This window comes from Coregonus lavaretus, assembly GCF_964263955.1.
Source record: "Coregonus lavaretus genome assembly, chromosome: 27".
NCBI classification, from domain to species: Eukaryota; Metazoa; Chordata; class Actinopteri; order Salmoniformes; family Salmonidae; genus Coregonus; species Coregonus lavaretus.
This window is the reverse complement of record NC_140014.1, coordinates 17,371,495-17,396,165: the sequence shown is the minus strand read 5'-3', so window position 1 is coordinate 17,396,165 and position 24,671 is coordinate 17,371,495. Positions and strand designations below refer to the sequence as shown.

General features: G+C 44.5%; 1 protein-coding gene across 1 annotated transcript; it reads left to right on the top strand.

Moving 5' to 3' along the window:
• The first annotated feature begins 13,830 nt into the window (after positions 1 to 13,830).
• LOC311102869 (polyadenylate-binding protein 4-like) lies at positions 13,831 to 22,700 on the top strand. Its single transcript, XM_084144320.1, has 15 exons — positions 13,831 to 14,129; positions 17,389 to 17,582; positions 17,762 to 17,877; positions 18,920 to 19,059; positions 19,223 to 19,317; positions 19,462 to 19,599; positions 19,767 to 19,862; positions 19,969 to 20,238; positions 20,504 to 20,594; positions 20,749 to 20,874; positions 21,153 to 21,286; positions 21,440 to 21,530; positions 21,703 to 21,833; positions 21,943 to 22,047; positions 22,296 to 22,700. The coding sequence occupies exons 1-14, from the start codon at positions 13,934 to 13,936 to the stop codon at positions 22,042 to 22,044; spliced, it is 1,920 nt and encodes a 639-aa protein (XP_084000446.1). The 5' UTR covers positions 13,831 to 13,933; the 3' UTR covers positions 22,045 to 22,047; positions 22,296 to 22,700.
• The last annotated feature ends 1,971 nt before the right edge of the window (positions 22,701 to 24,671 follow it).

The following is a 24,671-nucleotide window of genomic DNA, read 5'->3' as shown; positions in this document are numbered from 1 at the left end:
ACACAGTGTCCAATGAAGGGCCAGATGTATACAAAATGGTGTCGTCTGCGTAGAGGTGGATCTGAGAGTCACCAGCAGCAAGAGCGACATCATTGATATACACGGAGAAAAGTGTCGGCCCAATAATTGAACCCTGTGGCACCCCCATAGAGACTGCCATAGGTCCAGACAACAGGCCCTCCGATTTGACACACTGAACTCTATCTGAGAAGTAGTTGGTGAACCAGGCGAGGCAGTCATTTGAGAAACCAAGGCTATTTAGTCTGCCAATAAGAATGCGGTGGTTGACAGAGTCGAAAGCCTTGGCCAGGTCGATGAAGACGGCTGCACAGTACTGTCTATTATCAATCGCGGTTATAATATCGTTTAGGACCTTGAGCGTGGCTGAAGTGCACCCATGACCAGCTCGGAAACCGGATTGCATAGCGGAGAAGGTACGGTGGTATTCGAAATGGTCGGTGATCTGTTTGTTAACTTGGCTTTCAAATACTTTCGAAAGGCAGGGCAGGATGGATATAGGTCTGTAGCAGTTTGGATCTAGAGTGTCACCCCCTTTGAAGAGGGGGATGACCGCGGCAGCTTTCCAATCTCTGGGGATCTCAGACGTTATGAAAGAGAGGTTGAACAGACTAGTAATAGGGGTTGCGACAATTTCGGCGGCTAGTTTTAGAAAGAAAGGGTCCAGATTGTCTAGCCCAGCTGATTTGTAGGGGTCCAGATTTTGCAGCGCTTTCAAAACATCAGCTGTCTGAATTTGTGTGAAGGAGAAGCGGGGGGGGCATGGGCAAGTTGCAGCGGAGGGTGCAGAGTTGGTGGCCGGGGTAGTGGTAGCCAGATGGAAAGCATGGCCAGCTGTAGCAAAATGCTTGTTGAAATTCTCGATTATTGTAGATTTATCGGTGGTGATAGTGTTTCCTAGCCTCAGTGCAGTGGGCAACTGGGAGGAAGTGCTCTTATTCTCCATGGACTTTACAGTGTCCCAAAACTTTTTGGAGTTAGTGCTACAGGATGCAAATTTCTGTTTGAAAAAGTTAGCCTTTGCTTTCCTGACTGCTTGTGTATATTGGTTCCTAACATCCCTGAAAAGTTGCATATCGCGGGGGCTATTTGATGCTAATGCAGTACGCCACAGGATGTTTTTGTGCTGGTCAAGGGCAGTCAAGTCTGAGGAGAACCAGGGGCTATATCGGTTTTTAGTTCTGTATTTTTTGAATGGGGCATGTTTATTTAAGATTGAGAGGAAATTACTTTTAAGGAACAACCAGGCATCCTCTACTGACGGAATGAGATCTATATCCATCCAGGATACCTGGGCCAGGTCAATTAGGAAGGCCTGCTCGCTAAAGTGTTTTAGGGAGCGTTTGACAGTGATGAGGGGTGGTCGTTTGACCGCGGACCCGTTACGGACGCAGGCAATTTTTGGTGGCCTTCCTGAGCCAGGATTCAGACACTGCTAGAACATCAGGGTTGGCGGAGTGTGCTAACGCAGTGAATAACTCAAACTTAGGAAGTAGACTTCTGATATTTACGTGCAAGAAACCAAGACTTTTGCGATTACAGAAGTCAGCAAATGATAGCGCCTGGGGAGTAGGAGTGATACTGAGGGCTGCAGGGCCTGGGTTAGCCTCTACATCACCAGAGGAACAGAGGAGGACTAGAATAAGGATACGGCTAAAGGCTTTAAGAACTGGTCTTCTAGTGCGTTGGGTACATAGAATAAAGGGGGCAGATTTCCGGGTGTTGTAGAAAAGATTCAGGGCATTATGTACAGACAAGGATATGGAAGGATATGAGTAAAGCAGTGGCGGCTCCTGAAAAAATTCTCAGGGGGGGCAATTTTTCTGATGATTTAGGTGACCTACACACATTTTTAAAAAGATGTGTTTCAGGACTGGTCATTCAACTGAGACTGCTCTTCTCTGTGTCACGGAGGCTCTCCGCACTGCTAAAGCTAACTCTCTCTCCTCTGCTCTTGTCCTTCTAGACCTGTCTGCTGCCTTTGATACAGTGAACCATCAGATCCTCCTCTCCACCCTCTCCGAGCTGGGCATCTCCGGCGCGGCTCACTCCTGGATTGCGTCCTACCTGACCGGTCGCTCCTACCAAGTGGCGTGGCGAGAAGCTGTCTCCGCACCACGTGCTCTCACCACTGGTGTCCCCCAGGGCTCAGTTCTAGGCCCTCTCCTTTTCTCCCTATACACCAAGTCACTTGGCTCTGTCATATCCTCACATGGCCTCTCCTATCATTGCTACGCTGACGATACACAACTAATCTTCTCCTTTCCCCCTTCTGATAACCAGGTGGCGAATCGCATCTCTGCATGTCTGGCCGACATATCAGTATGGATGACGGATCACCACCTCAAGCTGAACCCTGGCAAGACGGAGCTGCTCTTCCTCCCGGGGAAGGACTGCCCGTTCCATGATCTCGCCATCACGGTTGACAACTCCGTTGTGTCCTCCTCCCAGAGTGCGAAGAGCCTTGGCGTGACCCTGGACAACACCCTGTCGTTCTCCGCCAACATCAAGGCGGTGACCCGATCCTGCAGGTTCATGCTCTACAACATTCGGAGAGTACGACCCTGCCTTACACAGGAAGCGGCACAGGTCCTAATCCAGGCACTTGTCATCTCCCGTCTGGATTACTGCAACTCGCTGTTGGCTGGGCTCCCTGCCTGTGCCATTAAACCCCTACAACTCATCCAGAATGCCGCAGCCCGTCTGGTGTTCAACCTTCCCAAGTTCTCTCACGTCACCCCCCTCCTCCGCACACTCCACTGGCTTCCAGTTGAAGCTCGCATCCGTTACAAGACCATGGTGCTTGCCTATGGAGCAGTGAGGGGAACGGCACCTCCGTACCTTCAGGCTCTGATCAGTCCCTACACCCAGGCGAGGGCATTGCGTTCATCCACCTCTGGCCTGCTGGCTCCCCTTCCTCTGCGGAAGCATAGTTCCCGCTCAGCCCAGTCAAAGCTGTTCGCTGCTCTGGCACCCCAATGGTGGAACAAGCTCCCTCACGACGCCAGGACAGCGGAGTCACTCACCACCTTCCGGAGACATTTGAAACCCCACCTCTTTAAGGAACACCTGGGATAGGATAAAGTAATCCTTCTACCCCCCACCCCCCCCCAAAAAAAAAAAAAGTATAATTGTAAAGTGGTTATCCCACTGGCTATAGGGTGAATGCACCAATTTGTAGTCGCTCTGGATAAGAGCGTCTGCTAAATGACGTAAATGTGCCCTTGAGCAAGGCACTTAACCCTAATTGCTCCTGTAAGTCGCTCTGGATAAGAGCGTCTGCTAAATGACTAAAATGTAAATGTAATATGTCCAGCAACAACATGAAGACAGGGGCAGCATATAAGTCAATACCAGAAGCATTTATTGACTGATCTCAAAAGTGTTGGCTTACAAAAGCAAAATAAGTTATCACAGTAAAAATAATCAAGGGTGTTCTTTCACATTCCTCAACACTGCATAAACAATATGCATTTCCATAAAACACCTCATCTAATTGTGCCACAAAGTTGACAAGTCCAAGAAAAATACCAGGGTTGGTGGAGCCCTCAGTTTCATCTTTGCCTCGCAAAGCTAACTCAAACACTCCGCAAAACTTCACACACTGGATTAGCCGGCTGAGGATGTGGCGGTTCTTGCTAACCTCATCGTTGTGGCGGCGGACAGCTAGCCTGTATCCCTCATCCAGTTGAGTGGCAATGTTCACTCTCCCCAAAGCAGACAATCTCAAACAGCTATCCATGTGGGTCTTTGACAGCTCATGTTTCTTAATCTTTTCTGAAAGATGGTGCATGTCCGTTACACCAGTCGCTGTCCAAGCGGTGCTGTCTGCCGTGCCGCCTTCAGAGTGAAAGAGTAAGCAGGGGTAGCAGAAGACTGCATTAGCTACATCGCAGCCTGCTAGCCAGGTTTTTCGTTCGTACCAATTTTTGGAAAATCCTCGGGTGTAGGACTTTCCCCCTTTAGTAGAAACCTGTTGAATTATTAAATTTGGTCTGGGAGGTCCTAATTGTTTCGTTGCCAATTTATCTTGATTTGTTCGCCGACAAAAAGGAACTTCTTTCAAAGAGACAATCGAGTTGCGCTCTTTTCTTAGTTACGTTCATGGTTATGTTACGTATGACGAAAGCGCGTAAGTGCAAGCCCTCCCGGAACCCATAGAGATTGTATTGAAAGCTCTGATATTTGAAAAAAAAAGATTTTACATGAGAGTCTATGAGAGACTTCTGGGGCGATTTTCAACCTGACTGAAATCGCCCCAAAAGGGGCGGGGCCATTTGAAGCACGACTTTAGCCTGATTGGACATTTAGTGGCAGATCAGACGTCTAGATTAGAACACTGATAACTACTGTTGCCGTGATATAATTGATTAGAAAAAAAATCCCTTCCTTTTCCCGTTTGGCAGTGCGTCGCCCATATCGCCCTAATGAACACACCGCCCCTGGAGTAAAGTGGAGGTAAACCTAAGCGTTGGGTAACAATGAAAGAGATAGCATCACTGGAGGCATCAATTGAGTCGGTCTCCGCGTGTATGGGGGGTGGGACAAAGGAGCTATCTAAGGCAGGTTTAGCTGGGCTGGGGGATCTACAGTGAAATAGTACAATTAGAAATAACCGAAACAACAATAAGCTAACCATGTTTGGGCTGAGGCTAAACATAAACAGGATGTAGTACCGTAAAAAGGAACAGTCCAGCAGACATCAGCTGTATAGCTGAGTTATCATAAGGTCCGGTGAACAGCAATAGGATAGTTCGGAGGCTGCTAAAGCACTAGCGAGTAAGAGGCCACGGCTAGCGTGTGCTAGCGGGCCGGGGCTAGCAGATGGAATCTTCGTGGTCGACGTCGTAACCACATCAGACGATTTCGTCGGCAGACCAGTCGTGTAGGATCGGCGGGGCTCCGTGTCAACACTAGGTGGTCCCGTCCGGTTGACAGAGAGGTAGATAGCCGGGAGATGGGCCTAGCTCAGGATGATTAGCCAGACCACAGCGTCCATTTTGTTGCAGCTAGCTGGTAGCGATGAATCCGGAGTTAAAGGTCCAGTGATTCAGTGATTCCGGCAGAAAAACTGATATGTTCTGGGTCGATAACGCGCTGTGCAGACTGGCCGAATATCCGGTGATTAATGTCCAGTGATTAAATTAATCCCGCAGAAAAAAAAAATCCAATGTTCTGGGTGAAATACCGCTAACTGTGGCTAATAGCAAGTAGCTAGTTAGCTGGCTAGCTAGTTTCAACTGGAGATTCTAGATAAAAGGTAAGTCAATAATAGAATCCGTTCCACATTGAGTGAGGCGGGTTGCAGGAAAGTATATTTTGTAGAAGGATGAAAAGTCTTACAACGCCTGTATAGCACAGGTTGGTGGCACCTTAATTGGGGAGGACTGGCTCGTGGTGGAATGGTATCGAATACATCAAACACATGGTTTCCATGTGTTTGATGCCATTCCATTTACTCCGTTCCAGCCATTATTATGAGCCGTCCTCCCCTCAGCAGCCTCCACTGCTGATAGGTATTTTAGGTATCACCTAACCACATCATATGTTAGAGTATTCTGTCAGTCGATGACACCGTTCAATGACGTGGCATTCAACCATTGGTTGATGCATGCAACATTGAGCAGGGGAACGCGACCTTGGCAAGTGAGGAGTATTTGAATGGGGGGCAATGAGTGTCGAATTTGGTAAAGTTAAAAGTGATTTGCTATTTTTATAGGTTAGTCTTATTTGAGCGAATAGAAGTTTAATAATGCTTAGATTGTTACAAGTGTATTGATATGTTTTCTACAAAAGATCATTGGCTACAATGTTCCCACCTGATCTCGCCTCCTCCCGCCTGCCTTTCGCCTTTGCGGACATGTATTTCCATTGTAAGAGCGATCAGTCGACCATCTTGTCAATATAATAGATAATTGTTGCCTGTGCATCATCATGAGGACGCTACGCTCCGCCTAGCTACAGTTTGTGACACGAGATGTGATAACGATGTTTCCATACTCGACGTTACAGCTTAGTTTACGCAAAACGTTTCCATAGATTTTTCAATGAAACTGCTCTTGGCGATACTTTCTTCGTTCATGATTCGGGAAAAATATGTTCTTATAAACGTCTGTGTTCAGTGGTTTGACAAAAAAGTGGTGGTTCTACAAAAATCGAATAACTCAGAAATATATGAAATCCATGTTTTGTACTGCGTCCATGGATGAGGTATCTCGCCATCTTAAACATTTATATTTATTTATTTAGCTGGCGCACATCTAGCATTTCCCAGCATCTTTGCAGGAAGTGGAACTAGCCGTTTCTATGCTATGTGCAGAAGTAGATGACAGCGCGTCACACAGTGCGACCAAAACAAAGGTCTACACACGCAAGATGCATTTTTCACTCGATTCAACACAAAAAAAAAAAAATGTTTTTAGTACAATAGAACCACCAGCAACTGGAAACGGACATTTATAACATAACCTTTTTCCCAAATCGAGAAAGAAGAAAGTATCGCCAAGAGCATTTTGTTCTTCTTCTTCGGTGTAGTTTTAACGGTTGGCATCCAAAATGTTGCATTAACGCCCCCAACTGAACTATAGTATAGATCCATTACACTTTGTGATACAAAATGGGAAAGGGGAACCGTGAAAATGTTTAGAAAAAATAAAAATACATATTTTAATTACCCTACCAACTAACCCTATACTCATTAAAACCCATCACCTTAGTCCACTACTTTAACCCTATCTGATCCTACCCCATGCCAACAGCCTGAGATGACGGAACAGTACCACTCAACATACACTGTAACTCTTCTGAAGTCAAATCTCGTACCCCCATGTACTTCTCTGCAGCTGCCACCACATCTATTTTCTGTGACTTACGTTCCATTGTGGCGTTTTGTATAAGCTAAGCTGTAACTTAATCAAGTATGGATCATTCATAGTTGGGTCATTCCTAGTATGCAGTGGTGCCTTTTCTATCCCCAGGAAATATCACTTCTTATTTAGTGTAAAATGTGGATTTCAAAAAAGCTTTAAATATAAGGTCAGGTGTCCTTTACCTTAAAAACAAAAAAATATGGGCCTTGAAAGGGGATTTTATTCATTTTGAACACTTTTTTTTTCAGTGGATGTAGGTGGTTTTGCTATGTCCCTGAGTGTTATTCATCAACTTCCACCAGAAATATAAGCCATAAAATATTTAAAATCTTTCTTCATTATTTTATAGTCCTAGTTCAATTCTCTTTAATCAAGAAAGTGTTTTTCATGATTATTGTATGTATTATTATTTTATTTAAGATTTTCTGTATGTCCCTGATATCACTTTCCACCTTGTTAGTTTGTTGTAATTCTCCATTTAAGAAAACAACCCCTTCCTACAATGACACCACATTCAGGAAGTGTTATCATTTCTTTGGTGGGAAAACAATTGTGCAAAGCTAAATAAATATAAACACTCAGTTTTATCAATTTTTCCATGTTGTTAGTCTGTATGTACCACTCATACATTTCCACCCTGTTAGGCAAAATTATAGAGAAAATTAACATTTCTAAATATGTTTGCTAGAGAAGTTAAAATCCTGTTCAAATGTTCACAATTACGCTAGCTCAATCTTGCTCACTCACAGATCTATGGATAATTTAGGCTCCAAATTTCCACCCTGTTAGGTTCCACCCTGTCAGGATTGTGCACCTAACAGGTTGGAAAAAATTAAGTGCCTGAGCTTGACCAATATGTTTTTCTGAAAGTCAAACATGTTCTTTTTCTGATAGAATACACATTTTTAAGAAATATACTTTTTCCCAAAAGTTATGAGGTCCAAAAGACACCATATGGTAGGAATGACCCAGTTATCGCATATCTTTTTCTAACAAACTGTAGCTACGCCCCGCCTCTATTACCTGTGAAATAATAGTGTCTGTCAAAACGGAGCAGAAAGGAATTTCAACTGTACTTCCAATGATGTATGGCCTAGGTTGAAGTAATGTAACAGGCCACACAATCAGACTAGATATTACAATTGAGAGTAACCAACCAGTCAGTAAGAAATTCATTTGCAAGTATCATATCTCATCGATTTTATAGGTTCCAAACATAAAATGCTGGGCACATGCGTGCACTTACTGATTGCACATTGATTAACGATTATCAACACCTGTGCTTTGCCAACCTGAAGCTACAAATATAGCTATTAGAGAGTCCTTGATTCAGAGGGCCTTTACCAGAGCTAGAGGTTAGATTGAAGAGCGCCTTAGTGTGGTCGGGGTTGTGGCAGATCAGGATGGGAGCAGTTGTGGTACTCCTGTGTTTTACCATTGGGACTTGTCTAGCTGGAGAAGACAATGCATTGATGTTCTCTGATGGTGCCATGCATAATGACATCCCATATGACACCATCTTCAGTTCTTGGCTCACTGGGGCGCCAAACTTCCACATATTCATCTCCCCAGAATTCAGGTAATGTGCAGTAGAACACAGCTAACTCTTCAGGTAGTTCAGCAGTTTAATGGTGTTGTGGTGAGGAGTTCATGTTTGGTGTAGGGTGCCAGCGCAATTGAGCTCAAGGGAATTAATTTGTCTTCACTTATGAACTCACCCAGTGTGAAACTAACCGAGAAGTGAGTAGCCTATACCAAATGTCCTTCTGACATGAACATGCTTTCCAATAAAATGTTTCTCTCAAATGAGTTCAAGATGTGTATAACATACAATTTTCTTCTCCAGACACACAATGGATTTGAGACCTATTCCAATGTCCTCCACTTCAACCTTAACTCTCACCTGGTGGCTGACTCCTTTTGTACTGCCCATCTCCTGCATGACACAGAGGTTTGTCTCAAAGCTTCTACGTGTGTTTAAGTAATGTGGGTGTTGGCTGCTGCTTAATTATAATATTGCCATATCTGAGGTGAGTCCCACTACACCTGTTTCAACACAAGCTCACAAGACTGGAGTCCACAAGAACTGGGGCTTTGCTGTGAATGCGATGAACCGTGAGTCATGATAAAGGGGACACTGTTAAATTGATTGTTTTTTTAGTTTTTTTACTAATCTCTTTACAAGTGTAATGTTATCATGGAACTTGCAGCATACTGGACCAATGCATCTGAAACCAACATCTATCAAAGAGGGCAGATCATCCACCTCCAGGCATCTGTGTCCACCAGGCCTGCCCCTAACCAGCAGCTCTTCACTCAGTCCTGCTTTGCTTCTACATCCCCTGATGCAGTGACCAGGACAAGGCTTTGGGTCATATTAAATAAAGGGTTAGTAGTAGGGATAGGAGTAGAACACATGTATCAGTAAATCACTGGAGTACATTATTAATATTTTCTCTGCAGGTGCATAGCCTCTGTGGCATCCCAGCATGCTGTGGCAGAGTTTGTGGCCTTCAGGAGAGCAGATGCAGTTAATTTAATCCTCAACACATCTCTTTTGCATTCACCGGTAAGTAAATCTAGAAGGACAATTAGTTCTGACTGTCCACTTTGGACTCCTTACTGAAAGTCCAATTCGTTCTGACTGTCCTTCCTAGACCTATGTGCACTGCGGTGTGATCATCTCTAACCATGGTGTGTCTCCAGATGCTAAGTCGTGCAACTAAAACAAGATCAAATCAAGGTATCTGGGCATGGGCCAGGGAAACATTATTCATGATTTCTTCTATTACATTTAGCTTGAATGGGTGTTGACCCATCTGTTACAGATGGGAGGAGGTTGTGGTGATAAGGTGTGCAGCTGCTGTGGCTCCAGGTGTAAAGGCTCTTTCAAGAACCTACTCATTGTTCTTAATGTGATTGAACTGCCATGGCTGTATAGTAGTCTTCTAGGACAGTCATTCATTAACCTCGACGGGATCGGTGTCCTGTATACGGGAAGGTTGAGCTAATGTGTGCTAATGTGATTAGCATGACTGTTGTAAGTACAGTAAACTTTCCAGGACATAGACATATCTTATATGGGCAGAAAGCTTAAATTATGGTTAATCTAACTGCACTGTCCAATTTACAGTAGCTATTACAGTGAAAAAATGCCACGCTATTGTTTGAGTCACAACAAAACTTATCACGGCAACTGGTTTGATACATTCACTTCTGAAGGTAAATAATGTACTTGCATTCTGTAGTCTTGCTCTGATTTGTCATCCTAAGGGTCCCAGAGATCAAATGTAGCATAGTTATTGTTTGATAAAACATATTCAAATGTAGGAACTGAGTTCTACAGTTTGAACCCCTGCTGTCTCTGGCTCCACACCCACCCCACCCTGGCCATCTAGATGTGTGAAAGTTAGTGTATAAGCTAATGATACATCATTTATGACATTCCTGGGAGTGTGTAAACTTACATTTTGTATTACCATATCATTTTTGTATGTTCTCTAGTTATGTACTTGAAAATGTATCAATTGACCAATTCGGCACATTTGGGCAGACTTGATACAAAATAGTACAGCATTGCAATGCTTCACTGGATCAATCTGAAACTTTGCACACACTGCTGCCGTGTAGTGGCCAAAATCTAAATTGCGCCTAAACTGCAATATTATATTGTGGCCTTTCTCTTGCATTTCAAAGATGATAAAAAAAAAAAGTTTTTTTGTTTGTATTATCTTTTACCAGATCTAATGTGTAATATTATCCTACATTAATTTCACATTTCCACAAACTTCAAATTGTTTCCTTTCAAATGGTATGAAGAATATGCATATCCTTGCTTCAGGTCCTGAGCTACAGGCAGTTAGATTTGGGTATGTCAATTTAGGCGAAAACTTAAAAAAGGGTCCGATCCTTAAGAGGTTAATGTTTCGGGCTTAAATTTAATTTTTTTGTCTCCTTTCAGATGCTCAAGCCATTGTGAGCAGTGGTCCCCTGATAGTTGTGGATGGAGAGACCAAGCCTCAGGCTTCAGCCCATCAGCAGGATTTCTCCTCCAGCCCTCACATGTCCAACTATGTCCAGTCTGATTCTAGTGATTCAGGAATGTATAGGTACAAGTCCTCTCTAGTGCTACAGTTTGTCTCTGCAGCCCCTAGTGGCCCTAAAAGCTTGATAGCATCAGGGACTTCTGTCTCTGTCTCGTACTTTCAGGCTCTGATCAGTCCCTACACCCAAACGAGGGCATTGCGTTCATCCACCTCTGGCCTGCTGGCCCCCCTACCTCTGCGGAAGCACAGTTCCCGCTCAGCCCAGTCAAAACTGTTCGCTGCTCTGGCACCCCAATGGTGGAACAAGCTCCCTCACGACGCCAGGACAGCGGAGTCACTCACCACCTTCCGGAGACACTTGAAACCCCACCTCTTTAAGGAATACCTGGGATAGGATAAAGTAATCCTTCTACCCCCCCCCCCCTTTCCCCACCCCCCCAAAAAATAAAAATGGTAAAGTGGCTGTCTCACTGGCTATCATAAGGTGAATGCACCAATTTGTAAGTCGCTCTGGATAAGAGCATCTGCTAAATGACGAAAATGTAATGTAAATGGTCGCTCTCTGGAGACAAACATGCTCCCAAAGGGGCCCTGGCTCTCTCCCCAGTAGTGGTAGAGGGACTGATGGTCTTGAGTCAGGACCAGGGAGATTCACCAACTGTGGCTGCCAGGACAGGTGCAGGTACACTACCGGTCAAAAGTTTTAGAACACCTATTCATTCAAGGTTTTTTTTTTGGTACTATTTTCTACATTGTAGAATAATAGTGAAGACATCAAAACTATGAAATAACACATGGAATCATGTAGTAACCCAAAAAGTGTTAAACAAATCAAAATATATTTTATATTTGAGATTCTTCAAATAGCCACCCTTTGCCTTGATGACAGCGTTGCACACTCTTAGCATTCTCTCAACCAGCTTCACCTGGAATGCTTTTCCAACAGTCTTGAAGGAGTTCCCACATATGCTGAGCACTTGTTGGCTGCTTTTCCTTCACTCTGCGGTCCGACTCATCCCAAACCATCTCAATTACACATCCTGGAGGTGTGTTGGGTCATTGTCCTGTTGAAAAACAAATGATAGTCCCACTAAGCCCAAACCAGATGGGATGGCGTATCACTGCAGAATGCTGTGGTAGCCATGCTGGTTAAATGTGCCTTGAATTCTAAATAAATCACAGACGGTGTCACCAGCAAAGCACCCCCACACATAACACCACCTCCTCCATGCTTTACGGTGGGAAATACACATGCGGAGATCATCAGTTCACCCACACCGCGTCTCACAAAGACACGGCGGTTGGAACCAAAAATCTCCAATTCGGACTCCAGACCAAAGGACACATTTCCACCGGTCTAATGTCCATTGCTGTGGTTTCTTAGCCCAAGCAAGTCTCTTCTTATTATTCTTGTCCTTTAGTAGTGGTTTCTTTGCAGCAATTCGACCATGAAGGCCTGATTCACACAGTCTCCTCTGAACAGTTGATGTTGAGATGTATCTGTTACTTGAACTCTGTGAAGGATTTATTTGGGCTGCGATTTCTGAGGCTGGTAACTCTAATGAACTTATCCTCTGCAGCAGAGGTAACTCTGGGTCTTCCATTCCAGTGGCAGTCCTCATGAGAGCCAGTTTCATCATAGCGCTTGATGGTTTTTACGACTGCACTTGAAGAAACTTTCAAAGTTCTTGAGATGTTCTGTTTTGACTGACCTTCATGTCTTAAAGTAATGATGGACTGTTGAGTCCCCTTCTCCAAAATGATGTCATAGAGAAGAGCCCATTTCCCAAAGTATACCCTGAAGCCACTGACCAGAAAGCCTTTCTATTGAATTCTGCTATTGATGGGGTCTGGAGCCAGCAGACTGAAAAGGTGGTGACCAAACCGAAAGCAACAGACTGTCTGTGGTCCAAACCAAGCTGCAGTTGTCCCAAGCTGCCGACGGCTTTCAGACACTGATTGATGAGGAGGATAGGAGGCCTAGAGAGAAGGAACTAGGGATCAGGAGGTTTGGCATGGAGGAGAGGTTCCCAGTGAAGAGGCTGAGGGCTGGGCAGAGGAACCTGGTGTTGTCCCTCCTGGATGTGATGAGGTAATTTGTAGTTTTGACTATGGTTCCATTTTAGTTATTCATTTCACTTGTATCCTTTAGTTAGTGTAAGACTTTTAATGAATAACTTTTTATTTGTAATTTCTCTTTTGGGAGCTGGACAAGGCAGAGTAGTCAAAGAAGACGTTTATACATTTTTATAATTGAATAATCTCAATGCAACTGATTTTTTTTGTTGCAATTACTGTTATTGTAACGCCATTTTTTCAATGAAGATATTTTATTACTTTGGCCAAAATATTCTCCCATTGTCCTTTAAACTAAGGCGTGTTTGGCCCCCTGCCATAATGACCCCCACATAGTCACACCCAGATGTCGCTGTAGGGATATGTGCTGGGTAGTTGTGATCGTACACCCGCCGCTCTCTTTTACACCGCATGCTCAGGTTTTTTCTATTCCAAGTTTGACCCTGTCTATTTCCTCTGCGCACTGCACTGTCTATAAAGTGACCATGCTTTTCCCACGCAGTCTCTTTCCCCGGCCACAAAACAACCGTGAGTGTCTAACTCACCGTTCTTTAACAACTTTAAAAAACCAAAAAAATATAAAAAATATAAAACATATAAAATCTTAAAAATAAATAGGCCTACCGTAATATACGAAATAAAACTAAATCGCTAAATTGTGTTAACAGGAGGCCCCGGGCTAAATCCGACGTTTAGGACAATTATATTTATCAGGAGAATACGCCGAAATTCCATTCTGTTTTTAGCTGTCACTTTTCCTTGGGAGCCAGTCTTGAAATTTAGATCGGAACACAAGTCACATTCTGAGCGTTTTTTTACTCACAAATTACGCACAGATTCTGCCCCGGAGAACAATTTCTTAAAAAACAATTCCCGTGGTTATAGCGTGAAAGAAGAATTCATACATTTTGTGCAGTCCAAGAAATGAACACAGCGACTACAGGGAGTTATCCAATGGCTTCTCTCTATGTTGGCGATCTGCACCCTGATATCACGGAGGCTATGCTGTATGAGAAATTCAGCCCAGCAGGACCGGTGTTGTCTATTCGAGTATGTCGTGATATGATCACCCGACGCTCTCTGGGTTATGCCTATGTGAATTTCTCGCAACCCACGGACGGTAAGCAATAAAGCATGCCTCCACAATAACGGCGTCTGTTTGCATTAGGCTACAGTAAAGAGTTGATTGGATGTTGGCTTTATTTGAGCATGTCAACTGTTCAGTGCATTTGTCTTAAAGAGGATCCAATGTAAAGCACATCTTTGATTTTATTGATGTGATTTCCTGTTTTAACGTATCTACAGCATTCACACCTGTTACCTGTATAGAACTCCGTGGTTACCTCCAGACTCTACTACATAGTACAAACATACCAATCCACAGGCAATCTAAGAAGAGGTGTAGGCTAACTCTGCAAGTAACAGAATGAATGAAAAACTATAGTGTAAGAGAATGTTTTCCTTTCAACCCTCACTTTGGGCTAAAGTAAACTTGCACTGAACCATGCTTGGCACAGTGAATCAGACTACTAATACATACAGTATGGACTCTCAAAATGATTTTTGTCCTTCATGGACTAACTGGTGAGTGGAGAAGTACAACGTTTGGAATATCTCTTGACCCATATAGCGACAGTGGCCCACTTCCATGTGTCATTGTTTGAGAATTGACCAGGATATGCTCCAGGACTCCTGCTTTGCCATGTACAAGACTCCTGCTTTGGATATGTTGTAGCCAGGCTACTGTCTGTGTTCTGCCTCTACCTTTGAATGGGTGGCTGCAGTTCTGCTCCAGGGTACTGCTCCACACTGCCTAACCCAAAGTGACCCATTTCTGCTCCTATTTAAAGGGCCATCAGGGAACCGTTCTGTAGTGAAATTAATTCCCAATACCTTCCGTGCTGCCTTACACACAGAGGAAGAAAAGGCACAGCTGAACAATAAGGCTGCATTTCCCATGATTAGAGGTTGCAATCACCAACCAATGATTGTGTACCACGTTATGGACTGTGCAGTCGGGCACCAGAGTGCTGAAACGTGGTTTTCTGATACCTGAAATACGTATCCAGGCGTCAGAAACGTCTAAGCAGGGGAACACGACCTAACACTTGCATTTCCCTGCTTTCTGGGGATAATGTGATGTCATGCATGTGTGTCCTCTGATCTGAAGATAATAAGTCTGAATAGATTGCTTCTGCAAATACATTTCTGCTGAAACTTTTCTTGTGGATTCAGCATATTTTTTATGGTTGGATTTCTTGAGTAATTGTTGAAGGGCAGTGTCATACACAACATCTCCACGTTCTCTCCTCTACATGTGGATCTGTAATGTTTTGCTCAGGTTGTAGTGGCTTACAATGTCCATGCTTGCAGGGAATTTCCAACATTTGTATCTAAGCCCCTGCTCCTATTGTAAGAAATCTGAACTATAACATGTAATTGCACACTTTGATTTACCACTCGATTCAACAATCACTCTTTTAATTGTCCTAAGTAGAGTTATGTGCAGTAGAATAATGTAATTGTTAGGGGGTGTGACCTGACATGATTGAGCTTGAGCTGTTGGTTAAACAGTGTGGGCTTCTTCGGTTTTCATTACACACCTGCCACCACGTATCTGACTCAGTCTGAGCCAGTGTAGCTAGAGAACTCCATGGTCACAATATAACCTGGAAGTTGTATTTTTATCACATAACACAATCAATATAACCTGTCAGGATGTAAAAGTGTAGTACAACTACCACAGATTTAGGCCTGCAATTGCAACCACATATTTGAGGAGAGTAGTATTCCTTCATGTGACTAAAGTAGCGTTGGCTGACCATCTCCACTTGGGTGTCAGCATGTCACAGCTGCATTTGTAAATAGTTGCAAGACCTGGGGTTGCTCATCTGAACATTCTTGTTGAATGTGTCTCCCTCCATCAATAGGAGAGAATGATCAATAATATAATAATAAGCCATTTAGCAGACGCTTTTATCCAAAGTGACTTACAGTCATGTGTGCATACATTTTTACGTATGGGTGATCCCGGGGATCGAACCCACTACCCTGGCGTTACAAGCGCCATGCTCTACCAATTGAGCACATACCTCTCAGGACCCCTCTCTAAATATAGTCCCTCTCTCAGGCAGTTCAAATGTTGCCTGCCTATAATATCTCAAATGTTTTAAAGTCTTCATATAAGGGTAATGTTTGACAGAATCAATTTGGATGGCTACCAGCCTCGCCTAGAATAAACTATCCAGTTTTTAGTTGTATGACAAAATACATTTACAGTATAATATCATCACACTGACCTGTGAAGTTCACTTGTTTTTTGTGTTACATTCACTTTACCTCTTATTTCATTTAATCATATGTTTATCTCTGCTATTCATCCATTGAGCAATCTCAGCTCCACATGGTGCTCATGTTCTTTCATCAAGCATGGCCATGGGAACGTTCCAGAACTAGACAGACAGGGTGACCGTCACACACCTTCTCTGAGCTGGTTTGTGTGAAGTACAATTGCACAGCAAACTGCTGATGCCAGCAGACGCAAGGGAGCTCCGTTTTGTTTACCAGACATTTTTAGCTCTAAAGCCCGGGTGTGTGTTGCTGTGGAGTGACAGGAACAAAGGGGAGCTCTCTGGTTGGCATGTGTACCCAGATGGACATGAGCGAGGGGGCAGGAAAATGAGAACTGGCACAGCAGAAATCACAATAGGCAGATCTGGAAACATAAATCAAAGTTACAGCACACTGGCATATGTAGTACGGACCATGATAAATAATAATGGCTGGTATTTATTAGAGAACCTATAAGATAATGTAAAGTTTTCAAGAGCCATTTGCCTCATTTGAATTATATCTGTACATGCACTATATGTGTGCCATTGTATCTATTCATTATGAGAGGTTGAATAAACGTGTGGCTTGTAAGGCACTTCTGGTCCCATTTGTCTGTGTGAGCGCCATGTGCTCCTGCCTAGCCAACTGGAGCTACCCCCCACCCCCCCCCCCCCCACCCCACTAACAGCTGCTCAGTGTGGTGGCAGGCAGCGGTCAGACTCCATAGCCACATGGCGTAGCAGTTAGGACAGTCCAATAGTAGCATGGTTTCTTAGTTAAGTGTGCCATAAACTAGGGCCAATAGTTTTTCCTGATCACATGACATGACCAGGAATAAGTCCTGGTCCTATCCAACACAACACAATGTCGTAGTGTGAATTATTGGGAGGCGTACATATGGTGCGGTGTGCATGATTTGAAGTGAGCACTATATAGCATAAACAACATGGTGTTTGGTTGTGTGCAGTACACATTGACTGATATGTTTTTAGGCTCCATGTTGTAAGTTAACACCCTGACTCTAACCTCTCCCCCCTGCCCTCTAGCCGAGAGAGCCCTGGACACCATGAACTTTGATGTGGTGAAAGGGAAGCCAATCAGAATCATGTGGTCACAGAGAGACCCCTCCCTCAGGAAGTCTGGGGTGGGCAACGTGTTCATCAAGAACCTGGACAAGACCATCGACAACAAGGCCCTCTATGACACCTTCTCTGCCTTTGGGAACATTCTGTCTTGCAAAGTAAGATGGCAGTGTTTCTGACCATAGACATCTGTATGGCCATAGACGTGTGTGTGTGTATATATACACTAACTTTTCTTTCGAAAACAAGGACATTTCTAAGTGACCCTACACTTTTGAACGGTAGTGTATATACTGTGTACTTTTTAAAAAAACGCATCAACTTGTCTCTCAAACAGGTTGTGTGTGATGAGAATGGATCCAAAGGATATGCGTTTGTGCACTTTGAGACGCAGGACGCAGCCGACCGCGCCATTGAAAAGATGAACGGCATGCTTCTGAACGACCGCAAGGTGTGAGTGTCTGATCAACTAGGAGAGGGTGGGGAGGTGTGGGGAAGGGGCTGAACTGCAGTTATCATTGTGTAGAAAGTTGACAGTTTAGAGCAATCAAGGGCAGCTAGGATATTGATGAGGATTGTACATGGTTGGAGTCTGAAGTAGTAGCTCATCTGTTGGCCTATACTGTAACACGGCAAAAGGTGAGGTGTGCAGAGGAACAGCAACCTGTAGATCAGGGATGGGCAACTGGCGTCCCGCAGGCCCATCTTTTTTTGTGGCCCCCTTCCCCATCAAAGTTGCCCATCCCTGCTGTAGATGCATATAACGAGCCTCTTCCCCACACTCAGTCCCCATACACCCTGTCTTTCTGTGTGGTTTGCTTGAATTACACAACTAACAGTGAATGTTTTTGCAGTGCTTACTGGGAAATGTGCCTTTTTAAACCTACACAACAACTCTGTGGTTACCTCACTCCATGTGTCAGCTGAGCATCCGTCTGTCTGTACGTTTGTCCACCCGTCCACCTGCCTGTCGTGTGTGTGTGTGTAACCACGCTTGTGTGTTTTAGTGATGGAGCGAATGCAGGAATGCAATACTGGAGCCAGATTGGGAGAGGTCTGCATAGCAAGGTACAGTCTGAGTAGAGGAAGATGATCTATCAACCTCCGTTTGGTCCTCAACTTTCCTCTTTATGGACCTCTGTCCCTCCATCCCTCAAGTCTTGGACCAGGAAACGTCATTGTGTGTGTGGTGTGTTCTGGGTGTATAGCATGAATGCTCAGTTTGCCTGATTGTGGTGCCATAAACAGTGCAAAAATAAGTTTGTTTGTTGTTCCTGAGAGGTCCTTGACTGACTCACTGTGCTGCTGTCTTATACAAAGTGCTTCTTTCCATTTAATAGTCTGGGAATCCTCAATGTCAGTGCTGTGAAAACCTGCTTGAAGCCTGAACATGAATCTCAGATGAAAAACATAAGAGATGGATCACAGTCCCTTTCTCCCTCCTGCTCAGGACTGTTTTACAAGAGTTGTGTCGTTGCTCTCTGGCGGTGTTTAGGTTCGTTGGACGTTTCAAGTCTCGGAAGGAGAGGGAGGCAGAACTTGGGGCCAAAGCAAAGGAGTTCACCAATGTCTACATCAAGAACTTTGGAGATGACATGAACGATGACAAGCTAAAGGAAATGTTTGACCAATACGGTAAGCTGTGACTGAAACATGCAGTATGAGTTTGCTCATTAGTGGAGCCATTTTTGTTTTTCACATATTTGTCTTGCAATCCATCCAAGGAAACTAGACATGCAATTGCATTTGTCAAAACTCGTATAGCTGAGTCCCATTTCTTCTCTTTTCTTCCCTGCAGGTAGAATTCTCAGCGTGAAGGTTATGACCGACCCCAGTGGCAAATCCCGAGGCTTTGGCTTTGTCAGTTACGAGAAACACGAGGACGCTAACAAGGTACTATTATACCCTCATAACAACAGTCAGCAGGCTTTCATGGTTGGTGGAAAAAGACTGAGACAATCACACTAATAATCACATTCTGTTAACGTATGGGTTTACAGCATATAGACTGGCTGTAACAAATACATCTCTATTCAGGCATGTGAGGAGATGAACGGCCAAGAGTTCAATGGAAAAACAGTATTTGTGGGACGCGCTCAGAAGAAGATGGAACGGCAGGGGGAGCTGAAGAGGAAGTTTGAGATGCTGAAACAGGAGAGGATCAGCCGTTACCAGGTCAACCAGCATGTCCTCCTCTGGCACCACTATGTCCAATAGAACACTGATTACAACCAAATGCCATCAATCAACCTGACATCTTGTTTCATAGTACCCATCCATTAAGGAAACAAGCCAGGCTGAGTATGTGTGTGTGGGTCATGGCAGTGCTTTTCTGGTTTCAGGGCGTTAACCTGTACATTAAGAACTTGGACGACACCATTGACGACGAGAAACTGCGCAAGGAATTCACCCAATTCGGGTCCATCACCAGTGCCAAAGTGAGATTGCAGCAGAAGCCAAAACAGTGCACCACCATTACCCTTTTCAGTTGTGTATTTGGAGTGTGTTATCCAGATATAACACGGCTGACTTCTCTCGCTGTAGGTCATGCTGGAGGAGGGACGGTCCAAGGGCTTTGGCTTTGTCTGCTTCTCTTCTCCTGAGGAAGCCACCAAGGCTGTGACTGAGATGAACGGGCGCATCGTGGGCTCCAAGCCCCTCTACGTGGCCTTGGCTCAGCGCAAAGAAGAGCGCAAGGCCCACCTCACTAACCAGTACATGCAGCGCATCACTGGCATGAGGGCCATGCCTGCCAACGCCATCATCAACCAGTTCCAGCCCGCCAGCGGATACTTCATGCCTGCAGTGCCACAAGTTAGTGAGGGAGGGAGAGAGGGTTAAAATGGGTTTGAGAGAAAGTTATGTGGGCTTTACTGGAAATACCCTTCACAACAGCCATGTCAGGGTTCTGTCGGTGGATATAATAAATACTGCTGTGCAAATGCCAGTAAGATGTTTGGCACTGTAACAAGTGAGTCATTTGTTGTTTATGTAGAGTTGGATGTAGAACTTTAATGTTGTGCAACATTATTGCACACATGGTTACACGTCTGTCATTAACTGTGTGTGTCTCTCCCAGGGCCAAAACAGGACCACCTACTATGCACCCAATCAGTTGACCCAGATGAGGCCCAACCCCCGCTGGCAGCAGCAGGGTGGCAGAGGCCAAGGTGAGGGTTAGAGATGACATCATACATAATGACTCAATTTATCATGGGCTATATATCCAGGCTATGTTTATTCAAGTACTATATGTCCTAGTGACATATTATGGTGACTTGAACTGCTGTCCAATAATAACCCTGCCCCCCCCCCCCCTTCTAGGTGGGTTCCAGGGGTTGCCCAACTCTCTGCGCCAGCCTGGTCCACGTGCCAACCTGAGACACCTGGCTCCCAACACCAGTGCCCAGGGCCCACGAGGCATGGGGCCTGCTGGAGCTCAGAGAGTTGGTAAGACTGGATGCCCTCAGTATATCTGATAGTAACTGATTATCATTTACATTATGGAAATTTTACATTTACATTTTAGTCATTTAGAAGACGCTCTTATCCAGAGCGACTTAGTTAGTGAGTGCATAAATTTTTCATACTGGCCCCCCGTGGGAAACGAACCCACAACCCTGGCGTTGCAAGCGCCATGCTCTACCAACTGAGCTACAGGGGATTACCTCATCAAACTTAATATACTTGGCCCATCATATGTCCTTATGTGTCATCCCTACCATTAGGAGGTGTTGGCCAGGCCATGGGTCCTCGTCCCTCCATGGGAGGCCCTGCCCCTCGTGCCATGCCACCCTACAAGTACGCCACCAGCATACGCAACACTAACCCCCAGGGTGTGCAGCCCATTGCCTTACAGCAGGTAAATCTCACCAACCTCCATCTTTGGCATAGTTAAAACTGCCTCCTCCCTCATCTCTTCTCCTCCCTCAAATCTCTATTTTCCCTTCCACTATTTTTCTGTTCCATCACTCTGTCGTTTTAACCCCTTTGTTGCCTGTCTTTCTCCTCTCAGGCTCAGCCAGCTGTACATGTGCAGGGTCAGGAGCCTCTCACATCCTCCATGCTAGCTTCTGCACCTCCTCAGGAGCAGAAGCAGATGCTGGGTGAGTGCTGGAACAGATTGGTGGTGTGTGATATTGGTCCTTGGAAGTTCACTGCCAAATTCTAGAATCTAGAGTTTTGAACATCATTGCAATAAGGTGCAATTATACAGTAACATTTGAAACCATAAGAACCATTCTTAACCCTCCCTGTCTCTCGTTCTCTCTCTCTCAGGGGAGCGCCTGTTCCCCCTGATCCAGGCCATGCACCCCAGCTTGGCAGGGAAGATCACTGGGATGTTGCTTGAGATCGACAACTCTGAGCTGCTGCACATGCTGGAGTCCCACGAATCCCTGCGCTCCAAGGTACCAGCAACAGGATAATATCAGGATAAGATCATAAAAAGTGATCTAGGGTCATATAGTTTTGTCTAAGGCTCTGATTTATTTTTCCTATTTCTGTGTGTTTGTGCAGGTGGAGGAGGCTGTTGCCGTGCTCCAGGCCCACCAGGCAAAGAAGGATGCCACACAGAAAGTTGGAGTCATCACTTCAACCGCTGCTGACGCTACTTCCTGATGTGTAAGAGCGCTTACTAACTGTTTGTTAAATTAGTATTGTTAATAGATGAGAAAATGTGAGCCATGATATCGCCGAAGCATGAGATTTTGCCCCAGCACTGATAATGGTGTCTACTCAAACCTTTTGGCAACATACATTAATGGTGTATAGATTTGCTAATGGAACTTAATCTATTGCTTTTGACTGGTTCAATTGTAGTGGGTTCATATTTCTTATCCAATGCTTTTTGTGTTTCCCCCCTCCCCCAGGACACAAACAACTGAGAAAAAGATGGGGAGAGATCACTACATTGGCTTCAAATGCCTGGGTCATCTCTATAAAATCCTATGCAAAAAGAAATAAAAACAAGGTTAAAAAAAGATTTACAAAAAAGATATACTCTTGAACGTTTAAAAGAAGATTACAGTACTTCATTTGTGTAGTTCTGTAATAATTTTAAACTTTACCAAAAGCAAAACTTCCAACTAAATAAGGCCCTTTATTTTGTGGCCAGGACAGACCCCTTTTCTCTGAGGAAAATTAGTTTTGCTCTTAGTCTTTGTTTTAATGTTTTGTTTTATGATTTGAACAATTGTATTCCTCCATCCCATCATGTTATCATGGGTGGTGTGGTATATGGTATTCTCAATAAAGGGATGAATATATCAAATTTACCACGTTTGTTTTTCTTTTCCACTATAGTTTGCATACTGTCATAGCCCCATAGTAGGCGTGTTCACACTGCACATTACCCCAGGGCTAAAGCTTAGCCCTGGGTTAACAAATGATTGTTTGAACCGGATAAGCTAGTCCAGGGCGTCTTGATCAAATTATTCATTCATTTCACAAAACCAAAAAGCTCATTTAATAACGTTAAATGAATGACACTGAGGACCATTGGGGAATTGAGAACTAAGACCACTATTATACCAACTAGCCAGCAACAGTGATACATTTTTTTTTTTTTTTTATACTATACTGTACAGTTGTGGTCAAACGTTTTGAGAATGACACAAGTATTCCTCTGTAGCTCAGCTGGTAGAGCACGGTGCTTGTAACGCCAAGGTAGTGGGTTCGATCCCCGGGACCACCCATACACAAAAAAATGTATGCACGCATGACTGTAAGTCGCTTTGGATAAAAGCGTCTGCTAAATGGCATATTAATTAATTAAATAATTAAATAATTAAAAAGTATTGGTCTTCAAAGTTTGCTGCTTCAGTGTTTTTAGATATTTTTGTCAGATGTTACTATGGTATACTGAAGTATAATTACAAGCATTCCATAAGTGTCAAAGGCTTTTATTGACAATTACATTACGTTTATGCAAAGAGTCAATATTTGCAGTGTTGACCCTTCTTTTTCAAGACCTCTTCAATCTGCCCTGGCATGCTGCCAATGAACTTCTGAGCCACATCCTGACTGATGGCAGCCCATTCTTGCATAATCAATGCTTGGAGTTTGTCAGAATTTGCGGGTTTTTGTTTGTCCACCCGTCTCTTGAGGATTGACCACAAGTTCTCAATGGGATTAAGGTCTGGGGAGTTTCCTGGCCATGGACCCAAAATGTCGATGTTTTGTTCCCCGAGCCACTTAGTTATCACTTTTGCCTTATGGCAAGGTGCTCCATCATGCTGGAAAAGGCATTGTTCGTAACCAAACTGTTCTTGGATGGTTGGGAGAAGTTGCTCTCTGAGGATGTGTTGGTACCATTCTTTATTCATGGCTGTGTTCTTAGGCAAAATTGTGAGTGAGCCCACTCCCTTGGCTGAGAAGCAACCCCACACATGAATGGTCTCAGGATGCTTTACTGTTGGCATGACACAGGACTGATGGTAGCGCTCAACTTGTCTTCTCCGGACAAGCTTTTTTCCAGGTTTGCCCCAAACAATCGGAAAGGGGATTCATCAGAGAAAATGACTTTACCCCAGTCCTCAGCAGTCCAATCCCTGTACCTTTTGCAGAATATCAGTCTGTCCCTGATGTTTTTCCTAGAGAGAAGTGGCTTCCTCGCTGCCCTTCTTGACACCAGGCCATCCTCCAAAAGTATTTTTACATTTAAGTCATTTAGCAGACACACTTATCCAGAGCGACTTACAAATTGGTGCATTCAACTTAGGATAGCCAGTGGGAGAACCACCCCCTTTTCTCCAATTTTTTTTAAATGGGGGGGAGGGGGAGGGGTGTAGAAGGATTACTGTTATACTATTCCAGGTATTCCTTAGAGGTAGGGTTTCCAGTGTCTCCGGATGGTGGTCAGTGACTCTGCTGTCCTGTCGTCGTGGGGGAGCTTGTTCCACCATTGGGGTGCCAGAGCAGTGAATAGCTTTTACTGGGCTGAGCGGGAACTGTGCTTCCGTAGAGGTAGGGGGGCTAGCAGGTCAGAGGTGGATGAACGTAGTGCCCTCGTTTGGGTGTAGGGTCTGATCAGAGCCTGAAGGTAAGGAGGTGCCATTCCCCTCACAGCTCCGTAGGCAAGCACCATGGTCTTGTAGTAAATGTGAGCTTCAACTGGAAGCCAGTGGAGTGTGCGGAGGAGCGGGGTGACATGAGAGAACTTGGGAAGGTTGACCAGACGGGCTGCAGCATTCTGGATAAGTTGTAGGGGTTTAATGGCACAGGCAGGGAGCCCAGCCAACAGCGAG

Bases quoted from the DNA above. Each gene is read 5' to 3' on its own strand.
- LOC311102869 (XM_084144320.1), top strand. From the start codon at position 13,934: ATGAACACAGCGACTACAGGGAGTTATCCAATGGCTTCTCTCTATGTT. The intron at 19,060-19,222 runs GTAAGCTGTGAC...TCTTCCCTGCAG, and splicing joins GGAAATGTTTGACCAATACG to GTAGAATTCTCAGCGTGAAG. The intron at 21,531-21,702 runs GTGAGTGCTGGA...TCTCTCTCTCAG, and splicing joins GGAGCAGAAGCAGATGCTGG to GGGAGCGCCTGTTCCCCCTG.